The 17121-nt window shown below is 41.4% G+C and overlaps 1 protein-coding gene across 10 annotated transcripts in view; it reads right to left on the bottom strand.

Annotated features, from left to right (window-relative positions):
* Positions 1 to 716: 716 nt before the first annotated feature.
* TRIM9 (tripartite motif containing 9) overlaps positions 717 to 17121 on the bottom strand; it is an 83820-nt gene continuing 67415 nt past the window's right edge. For 4 of the 10 annotated variants that reach the window (XM_075282503.1, XM_075282504.1, XM_075282506.1 and 1 more), the window contains exons 8-12: positions 13267 to 13377; positions 4919 to 4942; positions 2891 to 3194; positions 2646 to 2808; positions 717 to 1996 (exon numbers count right to left, since the gene is read on the bottom strand). In XM_075282503.1, the coding sequence (XP_075138604.1) occupies positions 1931 to 1996; positions 2646 to 2808; positions 2891 to 3194; positions 4919 to 4942; positions 13267 to 13377 (668 nt within the window). In that variant the 3' untranslated portion in view covers positions 717 to 1930. The remainder of the gene's footprint in view (positions 1997 to 2645; positions 2809 to 2890; positions 3195 to 4918; positions 4943 to 13266; positions 13378 to 17121) is intronic. The other 6 variants (XM_075282509.1, XM_075282511.1, XM_075282513.1 and 3 more) reach the window with 3 other exon arrangements.

The raw sequence follows: 17121 nt of genomic DNA, 5'->3' as shown, positions 1-17121 counted from the left end.
TGTGACTATGTAGCCCACGTGTTGGGCAGCAGTTGCAGGGTACTGGTTACTAACGTTGCCCTAATATCATACAAGCTATCACATTTTTCTGCCTGATATAGTATTGCAGTCACTTCTCACTGCTGCCACAAGGGGGCAGCATAATACCAGAAACCCACTTTAGCTCTATTGAACATATAGGCTATATACTATTGTGCTTTAAAATCACAACGAAAACGGACTGCTAATGTCATCACCCAAAAAGATATTATTTTGGGGGTTTGACTTATGATGTTAAAGGGTCAAGTAATATGCAAGAAGGAATGATATATTTTGGGTGGATTTGCTTTTCACATCCCAGACATGTCCTGTCCGAATGTAAAAGATGTAGAAGATCAAAGCCCCTGAATTCATCTAAGAAAGTGGCATTATATTGAGGCTATCTACGTGCCCACTGGGCATTCCCGTAAAGATATATTTCATTCCTGTACCTCTCATATATAGGGTAATTATGGGATATTACGCCATACATGATGTTACAATCTGTAAAAATTAGACATCCTATAAAAACTAACTGCAGCACGTATATGGCAGCTATAGGTATCCAATACTTAATGTACAATTTACCAATTATTGCCCCCCTCAATGCATCCTTAGACAGAAGCCTGTACTGTTTGATGGCAACGATCTCTATATACAAGTGCACTCATTGAATTGCTTTAGACCACTTTTTAATCATTAGAAAATCCTATAGAAATTTGTAAGACACTGCAATTTCTAATTTTCCTTTACAAGCACCATAAAGACGACAGTATCATGATCAAGGGTGTCACCTTACATTCCTCATAGGAGCACGAGATATTACAAAATATATCCTTAAATATATTATATAACCAATGTTACTGTTTTGTCCCAATTTCAGAAGATTTTTTTTTTTTTGGAAAATCCAAGTTAAATGATTTGATGGCATTCCAATCTAGAAGTTGTAACTGGCGCCCTTGACCTCGGTGGAGGTGCATGGAATTGTCCCGCTTTAGGGTCCTTGGAGGGGTAGCAGCAGCAGATAAAACAACAGTAATAACAACAATGTATATACATGGTAATGATAGTCTGAAGAATCAAACAAGTATCAATGACCCAGGCCCTGTGGAAAAACCATTCACTATCAGGACCTCATCATCGCTGGACACCACTAAGACTTGTGAGATGGTGGGAATACCCTGTACAGAGTTGAATATTAAATAAAAGTGTTATGCGAATACGAGGTTGCCGTATTAACATCTTTGGACAAAATGGAGACAGTCACGAAGAACACGGTGTAAAAAGTTGTTTATAATGAAGACATATGGTGTGAATACTCTGGACAGAATTGGAGAATAAGAGTTGTGTATCACTGAGAAGTATTCCTGTCCTATCACTGTAGATGCAGCTTGATATTATGAAGAGTTGATAGGTGTGAACCATAGGGAGATGTAGGGTCAATATCCTGGCCACAACAGGACGCTAATGAAATCTAGACACTTTGAAGAGCTATTGTGCCAGCATTGTGGAAATAGCTGGATATCACTCAGATTTGAGAACCAAGTAACACGGAGATGTATAGGGTCAACCTCCTGGACAGAAATCTAGAGGAACAATCGTAACGTAGTCACAATAAGAGATAAGGTCTGGACTTTATGAATAGGTTTCAGGAGAATACCCTGTACAGAGCTGGACATCAAGGAGAAGTAAGCACTGGCCATCAGGAGAAGGTCCTGTGTGAAGACCCTGTACAGAGCTAGACATTATTAAGAAGGTTGGTGTGAGCATCTCATATATTCTGTCCCTCCCATGTATTTACAGTCTCTTGCAGATGGATATTCTTCTTATTCATGATAACTATTTGCTGCTTTGAAGTCCAATGTGATGATCGTTGGGGACATTAAGAGCAATTTCAGTCCTTCTGGCACTTTTAAGATGCTATGGATGCCCTGGATGAGTAGAATCCGGGAATTGGCAAACCGGTATGAAGTGTTACCTACAAATAACAGCATGTCTGGTGTTAAAATCACAATGATCAAACAAGTAAGCCAGGTACCATAAAAAAATAATGACCCTGGTAAGAGATGGCCTGTGTATGTTGAATCCTTGCTACTGTATATTACTGTAAGAAATGGTGTGTTGTGGTGATATGGCTGTATCACTTAGGGCATGTTCATACAGAGTTTTTTTGCAGGCTGATTTTGAGGCACAATCTGCCTCCTATTCATTTCAATGGGAGTCAGTAGTGACAAAAAATGCAACAAAAATTGTGACAAAAACCGCATCAAATAACGTTTCCTAATTCCTGAAGCAAATTTTTTCAGCCTGCAAAAAACTCTGTGTGAATATACGTTTACGTTGACAGCGTGTGCTGATATACAGATGTAGCTATTATTTAAACCTCTGCAACATGATATCATGGAAGACAAGATATCACTGTGGGATGTTCCCTGTTGTGTCACTACAGGGGAAATAAAGCATTATATAGTTCCCGCTGTCCATGTAACATATGAACATTGTTTGCTAGATTTCTGCCAAGATACTGAACTGTATCTTCTCACGTAGTATCCAGGATACTGACACTTCTGGATATTTATCACATGCTTTAATAGAACTGAGGTTACATATATTAAAAGTATTCATACCTGCACATTCCTATTGAGGCTCACAGCAGGAAACAACAACCCCTCCATGTTTTCAAATGCCACAGGTCCCTGCTGCTCCTCATTGATGGAGAAAGTCAAAGTTCTCCTGGTGAAGTCTAAGAGGACGCCAACAGTTGCACCTTTGGTGATGCCACCTTCAGTCCTACAAGAAATCACAAAGGTTTTGTGTTGCTATAACATGTACAACACACGACAGCACTGTTGAGTAAAGTAGGTGAATGTACCTGTTTGTGTGGGAGTTGTTGTGCATGAACCAGCTGCGGTTGTTGTCCACATACATGGCCCATGCCTTGTCGTCTTTTCCAAGCATGACGTCCTTCAACACTTCCACCCGGGCCACACCAAAAGCAGGGTCTGGGTGATTGTCGTATCTATCAATGGTCAGCTCCCAATAGTGAACTCCTTTGGAGAAGCCAGTTTTGCCTAACACCACTCTGTCATCATAGCTGTTACATGTGACGGTCAGGTTGTCATTGGAGAAGATAATATCAGAGTGTGCTGAACCGGGATCAAAGGCAAACCAGGCCACTGTCATCACAGAAACAAAACGGGAGATGGGTCAGTGTGCTTCAATCTTATAATTTGCTAAGACACAATAGGGCAGATTTACTAAAATTAGCAAGCAACTGAGTGCATATTGTGCTAACAAAATGGTGTTCATGCATTATACCACATTTATTAATCATTTTAGATAATTTTTACTCCTTGGATGCAGAATTGGGTGTGACTTAGGGGTATGCAATTTAGGATTATATATGGCCCTTTTATGGTTACTAACATTTTGCATTATGGCCTAGTACTATATTAGTGTATAGGGATTCCTTTACTAGTATTCCTTAGGTTAATGTACATTCATTTAGTTTTCCATATCTACTGTATTTTACACCATTTATACATTGGTTGCTGTCGGATGTTATAGATATATGGTTTTGGTATATTTATTAACTATTTATATTATTTACTTCATGTGAATTCCTTCTATTTTTTAGGGGGGAGTATGTATTCATCCACTCCACTTTATGGCACATATATTTATTTTATTAGATTGGGTGACATTGTTGCAATTCCTCGCAGAGAGGTGTCTTAGGTATTTTTATTATCTTAACTATATTATATTGTTCCATATTAGTTATATGCCTGTATATAAAATATAAAGTTAATAATATATTTTTGTACATAATTTGGACATTTCTATTTTTTTGTGGATTAATTTTTACGTCTTGTATGAGAAGGAGTGTGAGTTAGGGGGCATGTCTTAAGATGCAAAATTGTGCCCAAAAATGTGGCAAAATTTTGGCACACTTTTTCTGAAAAGTATTAGCCAACAAACTGGAGGTATAAAGTTAGTCCAGACAGTCTGAAGATGTGCCAGATTTATCATTCAGCACCAGTCACTGAGATAAATCTCTTGTAGTTTGAGGCTGTTTAGTCTATGTTTACAGACAATTCATTAGACAATATTAGCAAATCTGCCCCAATGTTCTACATACAATGTAATGAGTCAATAAAACATCAGTTATGTAACATGGATAAAGTGGAATCCTCAAGCTGGGACCCTGCACCACTTCTGACAAGGATGAGGACACCTTCCTGTCCAAAATGAAGAGATGACTACACATGCACCTGAAGGTTTCCATATTTCCCATTCATTTCAATAAAGACTGACTATACTGAGCTGCTGGGTCTGACAGGAGACACTCACTTTTAATCATTATTGTCTAAATATCTATGTATCCAACTTTCTGACAGGTGACCGTGCAAGGCTTTGTTCACATTGTGCCATGGCTTCTGTTTATAATAGATGCCACAACACACAGCCAGATCTATTGTACAATGGATACCAAGAGTGCCTAATTGATTCACTAAGTTATAATGAGGCATGATGGCGTTCCACTACGGTGCCCTATTATGGCAGTCAAATCTGACAGAACTAATGAGACTGGCAGCTCTGCTGGTAGTGTGAACAAAGCCGTACAAACTGTATTGTTCGAATACACAGGGTGGGCTTCCTCTTGGAAAGCAGACACAACCACTTGAATTTTTAATGGAGTCAATTTTTTACCAAAAATATTCATGTTAATACGGTGGAGCATTCAGTAACTTTTATATTCAAAAAATGGAGTGCTATGATTACTAGATGAAATAGTATGACTTCATGAAAATGGTGTCTCCATAGGGTCAACCAAAAAAAGTGTCACAACATGCAAGCCATGCAGGCCCTAGGCCAGACAAGTACAAGCATCAGACCATACCTGCCACCAGTTTTTTTATGTCAACTGTGGGATGTCCAATGAAGAGCATGCAGAGCAGAAAAAGGTTGTTAGTATTTTAGAGCTCCTGAACTCCTGAAGAACTAACAATATCCGATTATCACCCATGCTTGAACGTCTCTTCTAGCGGATTTTACAGACAATGTTTGGCTCAGTCTTACTTTATGGGAAATTTTAGGATAAATATCCATGTTACACATGTAACTCATTCCTCTGGTATAGCATGGCAGCAACTTCCACCATGAGCGTCAGCGCAACACCCCCCACCCCGCCTCCTGAATGTCTAATTGCACCCAATTATATCACAAGTGCAACACGATGATACAAAGTTACAAGCAATAACCAAAAATTATATATAAAAAAAAAACTGCTAGAGAAAAACTGCCCTATTGTATGCAGGGCCATGGAGTAGGAATCAGACAAAAAGTTACTGACTCTGGCTTCATAATTAAATAATCATTTTTAATTATATTATCCAACGTTTAATACTGTATTATTGATGTGATGCACTCTGTCGCATATTCACTTTCAAAGGAATCCAATCACTAGCTTTACAGGATCTTTACTGCTTCTGACCGACAATGGATGTCAGCCATTTATGAAGGACTCAGAGCAGGTGTCAGAATCAGGCTGAGGAGTTGAGGGTAAGTTCACACGGGGTTTTTTTGGTAAGGTTTTTGGCTTTTTCAAAACCGGACCGGAAAACGCATGAGACGTTTTCTGAGGCGTTTTTTTGCCATTTGGAGCGTTTCATGAAGCGTATTTTGAGGCGTTTTTCGAGGAGTTTCCTGATCCGTTTCCTCTTGAGATGCATCATGAATTATATTTAAAAAATCAGGTTTTTGCCAAAAACACTTCAGGTTCTGCTTCAGGTTTTTGATCAAAAAAATGCGAGCAGGAAAAACTGGCTCACATTAACTTGCACTGAAGCCGTGAGCCGGAAAACGGTCAAACGCTTCAAAATTAATGGACATCTCGCTTCTTTTTTGCCGCTAGTTGAAAAAAACGCTAGGGGAAAAGACTGAGAAGCGTTTTGTATACTTTGAATGGTGAGGCGTTTTTTTTGGTTCAGGGTTTGGAGGCGTTTTTCTGCCAAAACCCTGACCAAAAAACTCAGTGTGAACTTACCCTCAGAGTTGGTGTCAGAGTTTGGACTACGGACTCCACAGCCCTGAGTATAAGGAGAAATGTCTGTCACTGAACATGGGGGTACTATGACAATGTGTATAGGGGCATTCTATCGGGACAATGTAAAAGGGAGCATTTGCTGTCTGTCAGTAATATGAACAATGGCTGCCATTATAGAAAGGAAACCTGCAAATTTAATCTAGGATCTTCCTGTAAGTCAGTAACGATGCTGGAAGAACTACCTATAATGGTATGTTCCAGTCTCACTGGAGTATTCCTTTAAGGGAAAGAGCATATTCTGAACCAGTGCTGCAAACAAGATTTTATCATCCTGCGGCTTGGGATTAATACATACTCTGCACCAGCAGAATCGTCTTACACTGATAATATATAAATTCCCTAGATACAATTCACCGACATAAGACTAATGGGACAGTATCACAGGGCCGAGGATCCGCAATCAATGTCATCAGAGATACTCAACAAAAGAGGAGAAAAGAAAATCATAGATCAAAGATGTTCCTGCTGGTCTAATAGCTACGTGCGCCTCATAGCTGATTACACACATATAATCTGATAGTGACAGCGGCAGCAGAGGCGGAAGCCATAGAAAGTCTGGAACATCTACAAGCATCTGCATCTATGCTAAAAAAAATCTGCAATATGTCCTTAGCTTGTCCTTTTCAAGAATCTAGAAGAAATGAGTGATAATCCTTGCAGAAGCTGTAATGACAGCCATACTATGGTAAATGAAGGAGAGGCAGAGCAGAGAAATTCCTCTGTAACGCCCTTATGGCCAAATAAGATATGTAGATGGGTTGCTCCATGACTAGGTGGTTATGTCGTAGTGTTGGTCTTGGTCTCTACAATGTAGCAGTCTATGATGGCCTTGCAGTTTTCCCACGGTGTCTTTCCTCCCTTTTCTCTCCTGAATACTCAGTTTTCCTTCCCCTTCCTTGTCCAGATTCCAGGCAGGCAGTAATCCAGAGATCGCTGCCTGCCGCTGACTACTGAGACTGTTTGCATTGTAGTCTGGGCCTTCTAATCTGCGGGGCCCCATAGTCACTACTCCCATGTCTGCTATTCTGGTAATTGCGCTCTTGTTAGAAAACATTATGCAATCTTCTAAATGTCACATAGCTGTAATGGAGGCACAATTTTTTCTCCTGTGCACACCGCAAGGCCGGTTCTATTTTCCCTGACGTTGAGGTATAAGTGATGAGGTATCTTGTGTGTTGCTGTGGAAACCGCTCTAGGCCTCGATTCCTGCACACAGCCATTAGACCCAGCAGCTATCTGCAGGAAAATGAAGACATATTCCTGTGACAAGGTTCAGCACCACAACCAAAATGAAAACCCTATTTCTCCCTCTCTGCAGACAACTTTTCTGAAAACACCATCAATGATTTCTCAGCATTACTGCTGATCTCAAATAACCATGTACAAAAACTTACTAAAATATGGTTTGCCTCACCTAAAGGTGCAGCAGGGCTGAATTTGTCATTGAATAGTTTGGTGTATTCACAATGATAACTCTTGAGTTCAGATAATTTACTACATTGGGCTGCAGTCCTATGTAAAACTGTACCTCACTATTAGTCCACTGATGCACAATGCTCTGCTACACCTTACTATATGTCAAAACCCACCTCCCTAAAACGCCAATAGAGAAAATCTCCAATGTACCTATAAATAGTATGCCATGGGCAATAAGGCCAGGTTCATTGTCGATAGGCATTATTCACATACTTAGCAACAATGGACTCGTAAATTTCAGGCATTTATGCCGCACTCCACTGGAACCAGAACTGTGAAACCCTCGTCAATGCATATGTATCAACTCTGTCCATCGTGCATTAACTGCACCCTATGAAACAGATCATTGGAACGAACTGGCAATTTTGCTTTCACCTAAAAACAGATGCAGAGTTCTCATTCCGGGACAACCTCAACAATCTGGTTCTATCAGTGAAGCTGTAGGAGTAATAAAGTATTACATGCTGCCCTTTAAAATCAAAGGGCCATAGAGGCCCCTTTACTACATCCATATGCCTTAATATGCTATGGTATAGTGGCTCAGTAGTTGTTGACTGTTTCACTGCAGAGATGGGGTCCTGTATTCAATTCCAATGCAGGACATCTACTCTATGTTTGGTAGGAGTACCTCTGGGCTCTCTGGTTTCTTCCACCGTTTCAAAAATATACTGAAAAGTTAATTTGTTTCCTAAGACATTGACTTTAATGCGTTTGAGTCAGGGACTATAGACTGTGATTCCCACTGGGGACAGGGCCTGATGTGAATGCGGGTAATATGTGCAGTGCTGTGGCAGCCAGTTCTATTAATCTGGATCTTTCTAGTATGTGAAGAGTTAACCAGGGACTATCTCACAAAGCAGTTTTGATCTTCCCATCCTTCTGCCTGCACTGTGAAGCCAGACAAATCATCTCCGGCTGACGTCTCCAGCTGTGCACTAGTGACGTGCAGATTAATTTGGAGTGTGCTCATGGTAAGATCTTTAAATCCAGGTATCAGCAAGGAATGAGAACTCTGAAAAGGGAAATCATTCAGAATCCCTGATGAAAATACGAAGCTATCTCTGCAGCACAAAAAATATTATATTCTAAGAGGTTTAAGAAAGCTAACGCCCAGACATCTTATATATGAGGTGGGAGAAGCTATATCCTCCATGCTCCAATTCAGACAAGAAGGCAGATAAGTGAGGAGAAGGATGCTGCTGCTGCAAGCTGACACCCCCCCCCCCCCCCAACCATGCAACCCAAGCTCTACCCAGTTTTATATTTTCAGGAGAAAGAAGATAAAATGATGCCTCCATTGAAGTATGAGACACAATAGGATTATGGAATCTGAGACGAACGCAGAGTTGCTATAACCCCTTAACTTATGTGAGGTACCATACAATCTCTGGAAGGACATTGTGTTTTCTGTAGTTGGACCCAAGTGATTAGATGATCACTGCCGTAGCTTTCAGACAATGGGTCATCCAGATGGTCTACTCTAATAATACATATGACCATATATTTTAGAGCTAAGTCATATGGCCCTAATATGGCCCGTATTACAGCCTAAATCTCACCCTGACAGCTGATCTAATGACCAAACTAGCTGCATTACTGTATATGAACCCTATGATTCAGCTAGCTCAGGTCATTAGACCTGCAGTCAGGATGGAGTGTCTCGCTGTAACATGGGCAGTGTAGTATGGCCATCTGAATTAACCCTAAGGATAAGTTCACTTTGTGGAATTTCTTCGATGGAATCCACCGAAAAATGTCCACCTCCCATTCATTTCAAAGGAAGCCAGATACTTCTTTTTCTGCTACCTGAAAAAATCAGCAAGCAGGAAAAAGAGAAGAGTCCTTGCCCATTGATGTGAATGGGAGTAGGAAATCTTTCAGCTGATGGTAGGTAGATTTCTGTAGCAGATTGTGCACACTGGGTTCTTATTACTGCTTTCACACAAACATAATAGAGGCACACCCTTGCACTTAGGGTGCACTCACACAGAGTAAACGCGCGCTCATTTTGGCAAAATGCATGTGTAAAGAATACACATGTAAAAATAAGACTCCTATTGACTTCAATGACATTTTTTACAAGTGTAAAAAATGCACCAAAAAACACAACGTGTTTTTTGACATGTTTTTTTTTTTACACGTGTAAAAAATGTAATTGAAGTCAATGGGAGTCTTATTTTTACACATGTATTCTTTACACGTGTATTTTGCCAAAATGAGCGCGCGTTTACTCCATGTAAATGGACCATTTACACTAAAGTTCCTGCAAAGTCCGACATGGGTTGAATGTTTTAGATTAACAACATCAGAATCGATCCTTATGATGCTGTTAGTGCTTGGTCAACCTAAGACTTTTAGTCAAAGTACAAAAAATCTATCCATATTATGCTCATGTGAAAAAGACATTTGTGCAAAAAGCCTGGAATATCACATGACTAACTGAACCCAAAGATTTATGTCGGACCCCAGGGAAATGTAGATATAGCATCGGAGACTAATGATAATGTTAATTAGTCCGCTTGTTAATCTTGCAGCGTTTACATCACCCCGTATAACTGCGAGACTCTCAATTATCACTTGTCAATCCTGCCGGGATTTCCAAATAAAAGTCTAATATCTGAAACCACTGTGAGACTATGATGTATTATGGAGAATGGAATATACAGTCCTATGAAAAAGTTTGGGCACCCCTATTAATCTTAATCATTTTTTGTTCTAAATATTTTGGTGTTTGCAACAGCCATTTCAGTTTGATATATCTAATAACTGATGGACACAGTAATATTTCAGGATTGAAATGAGGTTTATTGTACTAACAGAAAATGTGCAATATGCATTAAACCAAAATTTGACCGGTGCAAAAGTATGGGCACCCTTATCATTTTATTGATTTGAATTCCCCTAACTACTTTTTACAGACTTACTGAAGCACAAAATTGGTTTTGTAACCTCAGTGAGCTTTGAACTTCATAGCCAGATGTATCCAATCATAAGAAAAGGTATTTAAGGTGGCCAATTGCAAGTTGATCTCCTATTTGAATCTCCTCTGAAGAGTGGCATCATGGGCTACTCAAAACAACTCTCAAATGATCTGAAAACAAAGATTGTTCAACATAGTTGTTCAGGGGAAGGATACAAAAAGTTGTCTCAGAGATTTAACCTGTCAGTTTCCACTGTGAGGAACATAGTAAGGAAATGGAAGACCACAGGGACAGTTCTTGTTAAGCCCAGAAGTGGCAGGCCAAGAAAAATATCAGAAAGGCAGAGAAGAAGAATGGTGAGAACAGTCAAGGACAATCCACAGACCACCTCCAAAGAGCTGCAGCATCATCTTGCTGCAGATGGTGTCACTGTGCATCAGTCAACTATACAGCGCACTTTGCACAAATAGAAGCTGTATGGGAGAGTGATGAGAAAGAAGCCATTTCTGCACGTACGCCACAAATAGAGTTGCCTGAGGTATGAAAAAGCACATTTGGACAAGGCAGCTTCATTTTGGAAACAAAAATTGAGTTGTTTGGTTATAAAAAAAGGCGTTATGCATGGCGTCCAAAAAGAAACAGCATTCCAAGAAAAACACATGCTACCCACTGTAAAATTTGGTGGAGGTTCCATCATGCTTTGGGGCTGTGTGGCCAATGCCGGCATCGGGAATCTTGTTAAAGTTGAGAGTCGCATGGATTCCACTCAGTATCAGCGGATTCTTGAGAATAATGTTCAAGAATCAGTGACGAAGTTGAAGTTACGCCGGGGATGGATATTTCAGCAAGACAATGATCCAAAACACCGCTCCAAATCCTCAGGCATTCATGCAGAGGAACAATTACAATGTTCTGGAATGGCCATCCCAGTCCCCAGACCTGAATATCATTGAACATCTGTGGGATGATTTGAAGCGGGCTGTCCATGCTCGGCGACCATCTAACTTAACTGAACTTGAATTGTTTGTCCAAAATACCTTTATCCAGGATCCAGGAACTGATTAAAAGCTACAGGAAGCGACTAGAGGCTGTTATCTTTGCAAAAGGAGGATCTACTAAATATTAATGTCACTTTTCTGTTGAGGTGCCCATACTTTTGCACCGGTCAAATTTTGGTTTAATGCATATTGCACATTTTCTGTTAGTACAATAAACCTCATTTCAATCCTGAAATATTACTGTGTCCATCAGTTATTAGGGTACTATTCCGTTATCGGGCCAGCAGCAGCGCATTTCAGCACCAGCTTTCGGGACAGCAGTTCAGTTCAGCAGCGGGAATTACAATGACATCCGAGGACTGCTGGCCCGATGCTTGTGCCCAGTAGCCAGTACATCAATGACCCCCCCTCCATCTCCTCCTCCTTCCAGTGCTGCCCCCCAGCTCTCCTTACATCTACCCCGTACCCTCTCCCCGCCACATGACTAAGCCGATGCTGGCCCGATGATAGAGGCCGTGCTTGTGTGTAGTAGGCAGTACATCGATCGATGCCCTCATCCTCCTCTTCCTTCCAGTGCTGCCCCCCAGCTCTTCTTACATCTGCCCCGTACCCTCTCCCTGTAATAGGCCTCACCGTAAATCTTGAGCAATGAATGCTACTAGATAGCCGCCGGACGCTGCAGAAAGTTTGTCCCTCCGGCTCGCTGTAGCTCACCGTTCCTATAGTCGGCGTGTTTCTTGTCAGGGCCTGGATTGAGCCCCGGTGTCTTTCCTTTCGGTCTCGGTACTAGCGCTGAGGTGAGGCCTAGTCGTGTGGCGGGGAGAGGGTACGGGGAAGATGTAAGGAGAGCTGGGGGGCAGCACTGGCAGGAGGAGAAGGATGGGGGAGGGGGGTCATCGATGTACTGGTTACTGGGCACAAGCATCGGGCCAGCAGTCCTCGGATGTCATTGTAATTCCCGCTGCTGAACTGCTGTCCCGAAAGCTGCTGCTGAACTGCGCTGCTGCTGGCCCGATAACGGAATAGTACCGTTATTAGATATATCAAACTGAAATGGCTGTTATAAACACCAAAATATTTAGAACTAAAAATGATTAAGATTAATAGGGGTGCCCAAACTTTTTCATAGGACTGTAGAAAGTAGATGTGCAAATACTAAAGTGTGTAGTATTATACATTGTAATATCATATAATATTACACGTTTTATCCCTTTATAACACATTTTAATGCAAGGCAAATGGTAACTGCCTGGCTGTGACCAAACACGCCAGAACCACTGACAAGTCTGATGCTAGGTTCACATTAGCATTCGGGTATCCATTCTTCGGGTTTGCTTGGGGACCCGAAAAACGGAAACCCTATCCTCTTAAAAAGCAGTTACCCGCATAGATTATAATGGGGTCTGGCCAGTTTCCCCACAAAAAATGCAGAGAAAAGTCCTGCTTGCAGGACTTTTCTCTCTGCATTTTTGAAGCAGAATGGGGGACGAAATCCCAAACCGTCCACAGAAGGCAGATGTGAACCCAGACTGAGGTACAAGCCAACAACATGGCTGCCTCTATACAGCTATCAAGAGCATGAAACTGGGCTGGCCTGACTTACAAGAGGCCTTGTTGTCAATAACTACAAGAGCTCTGCTCTGACTCCGAGGTAGTTCTGTCACATTTCTGACCAATGATATGCAGTCAATGGAGACAACTTTACACTGCAACCAAGGACGATGAGTTGTGAGGGGGAAGCCATTACCTGGAGACACACAAGTTTCCTGTTCTGAGTTTTGGAGGAACTCGAGAGGAGAGGGCATGGTGTTGATTTGCAAGCGAGCTGCAAGAGAGGCTGACATTCGAGGATAGGGACCTAGCATAAGCAAAGACATGCATAGAAATGTCAGCAATCTAAGCGTGCATCACATTACATACATATCATACACTGGTGATGAAGTAAACCTGGAGGTAGCCATTTTGTTGAAATGCAACTTGGTTGTTTAGGTGACCCTGTCATTGCTCAGTGAAGTGAATGCACAAATTATTTTCCTGTTATGTCTGTATCTCCTACTTTGACATACAGAATCCAATAAAATGACTGCCACAGGTGTTTGTAGATGATAAACTCCATCACCTTGGAGCCATTTTGGTAAATATTGTTCAATATTCATATAGTATGTAGTTTAGCCAGATAAGGTGGTGGCCCTATAATCCATGAAGGATATGCTTCCTTACTTCAGTACTGTTACTATACCCCTGGAATCACACAATATGGCCATCTCCACCGCTTGTAGATGATATGTTTTGTTCAAGAAGATAAAATACACTGTCACCCCTCATGCTGAGGCAGATGAATGTAAGCAGACTCATCCATAGTAACCTAGATCTGTTCCTCAACTTCCAGATCAATAGAAAACATACATCCAAAACTATAAGACCTTAAACATAGAACAAACCACTGTGCAAACATCAAGTCATGTGAATCACATCTAAAGATTCACAGTTTTCTCTGATGAGAACCAAAAGACATGGATGACAAGTGAAACACTGCTGCAAGCTATACACAATGATGAAAGCACCATAATATACACCAGATATATATACCGTATTTTTCGGACTATAAGACGCACTGGACTATAAGACGCAGGTTTTAGAGGAGAAAAATAGGGGGAAAAAAATTTTCAGGCAAAAAATGGTAAAATATTTAATGTATGGGAGTTGTAGTTTTGGAACAGCTGCAAGGCCACATTGACAGGTGACCCTGCAGCTGTACGGGGATGTATAGGGCGTTTTTTTTTGTGGGGCCAGGTGTACTTTTTAGTTATACCATTTTGGGAAATGTTTATTGCTTAGATCACCTATTATTTAATTCAGAGGCAAAACAGAGAGAAAAACCCTGCGGTTTAGCACTTTTGATTTTGACATTCACTGTACATAAAAATATTAGTAGACCGGGCATTTTCAGACACAGGGATACCTAATGTATATGTTTTACAGTAATGCTATACTTTTATATGTATTCTAGGGAAAGGAGGTGAACTTTTATTTATTTTATTTTTTATTATATTTTTTTTAAAGTGTTTTTTTTTTTTGTTTTTTTTTTACTATTTTATTATCCCCCGCCTAGGGGGCTTGAACCTGCAATCATTTGATTGCAAGTCCCATAGACGGCAATACAAGTGTATTGCCGTCTATGGGAGATTCTATACATTACTATCGCGGAGTGTCATAGACCAGCCGCGATAGTAATATATAGCTATGACAGGCCTGGGACCCTTCATTAGGCTCCCAGCTGTCATCAGAACAGGTCGGCTCTTGCGGCCTCGCCGTGCAGGAGCCGGCCTGCATCACTAAAGGTATGGGGCCGGTGGGGACCGGCCCCGGGGCTAACTAACTGCCGGGACCTGCGGAGGAGGAGCGGATTTACAGCATGGCCGCGCTACTGCCACCGCTGGTTTTCTTCAGCGGCAGGAGCGTGGCAATCTGCAGGCCCCGGCAGCTAAGACAGTCCCCGGCATCTGCTGTAATAGACCGGCAGATGCCGGGGACTGTCTTAGCTGCCGGGGCCTGCAGATTGTCACGCTCCTGCCGCTGCAGAAAACCAGCGGTGGCAGTAGCGCGGCCATGCTGCAAATCCGCTCCTCCCCCAGCATTCGGACTATAAGACGCACCCTCATTTTCCTCCGAAATTTGGGGGGAAAAAAGTGCGTCTTATAGTCCGAAAAATACGGCTATGATGACATTACAGACAACACAAGAAATCCAATGTCAGGATGATCACTCCATAGTTCAGTAATCTTTATAACAAGGAAAAAAGCAACCTGGACACAATATACACAAGATAAGCTGCAAAATCGTACAACACCAAAAATGCACATTGAAAAAAAAACTATAAAACACACTGAAAACTGTGGAAACTTACAGACACCCCGTTAGCAGTAACAAATCAAAGAATATTTAAGCCCCACACTTTTTTCCTCATACTGACCTAAAACTAAATATCATTTGGCACATTAGGGGTAAGTTCACACAAGGTTTTTTGAAATACAGGTAGCCTCGACTGAATACCAGTGCACTGCATCGGCATCTAGTCGCGCACTCCGCTCCGGATTAGGCCCAATGAATGAGTCTAGTCCGGAGGAGGGAGTGTCTTCAGGCCGAATCGCGAGGCGAATCCGCCTGAAGAATGAGCATGTCGCTTCTTTTTTCCTTTTTGGTTAGGATTTTGAGGCGGATACGGCCTCAAAATCCTGACCCAAAAGCCCCATGTGAACTTACCCTAAGGCTAAGGAATCATTCATGCGGGCAGGGCAGTGTATGGCAAGCACACGGACCCCATTATAGTCTATGGGGTCTGTGTGCTTTTACAGCACAGCGCTTGCAATTGCGTTTGTATTCCGTTCGGGGGGGGTCTCCATGCGGACTCTCCCCAGACAGAATACAAAAGCAGTTGTGAACAGGGCATTAGATACATTTTTTTGTGATACTTTTTCCTATATTTCTGGTGTTTTTGTGTTTCTGGTGTAAATCTGCACAAGCTCCACCTTTTTATGGTCCCAAAAAATACTGGACTGTTGTCAAATATTCACAGGGAGAGTTTCCACACAACATGATGGCTGGCAAGATACCCTTGCATATTACTGCTATCAGCTCAGGTAAGCTCTGTACTATTTTACACAGTCCATTTGCCTTTACTCATGAGCTCCTAGGCTGGAAATCCATAGCAACTAGTCTGTCTCACATGACTCAAGTATAGGCCAAAAATTGCCTTTGACCTGAGGATAAAGATGGGGCATTGAGGTCGGGCAAGATGTTGAACATAATAACAACTGACGCTAAGTTCACGTTTGACCAGACCAGAATAATCCATAGACGGAGTGCTAAAATAGTGGATACACGTGGAGCCTGATGGACTCTATTGACTATAATGGGGCCCGTTTCTTTAAAACTGAAACCGGCAGATGAAGAAGCTGTGCATGTTGGACTTTTTCGTCCACTGATTTTAGTTTTAAAGACACGGACACCTAATGAGCCCATTATAGTCACTGGACACTCTGGCGCATTGATTTGCATTGAATACCACAGAACTGTGTACAGCACAGGTGTAAGCTTCTGGGCCACAATATAAATCTGTAACTGGGCCTTAGACAAGCAAAATATAAGACATGAACTGAGATAGCACAGATAATGTTACAAAGAATAATGAATGTACTACATAACAATATTAAGCTGCACGTCAACAATGAAAGAGGTTGCTGCGACCTGTTATATTTGGCTGGTTGGAGTTTGGTATTTCCTGCTCTGTTAATATTGACATGCATGTTAGACTGAGATGAAAGGTTTGTGTGAATGGTGCGATGAAATAGTTAATATATGCATATGGTCATTCATTCATTCATAAGCAGAACAGAACGATGTATTTTGGTATTTGTATATTTCCGAGAACACAACCTACAACGTATGTATTTTATCTCTTTATCTCTCCCCAATCCTGATAGTTTACTACAATGTATCAGTCTGGATTCCAACTCTGTTTAGCTCACAGAGAATAGTCTATACTGCATACAGCTGTAGCAAACCCTCACCTAGTCCCATTTGTGATCAATTAAAGGGATTT

Source organism: Leptodactylus fuscus, chromosome 7 (assembly GCF_031893055.1).
Source record: "Leptodactylus fuscus isolate aLepFus1 chromosome 7, aLepFus1.hap2, whole genome shotgun sequence".
In the NCBI taxonomy this organism is placed as follows: domain Eukaryota; kingdom Metazoa; phylum Chordata; class Amphibia; order Anura; family Leptodactylidae; genus Leptodactylus; species Leptodactylus fuscus.
Note: the sequence above shows the minus strand (reverse complement) of the source record. Positions and strands in the feature narration are given on the sequence as shown.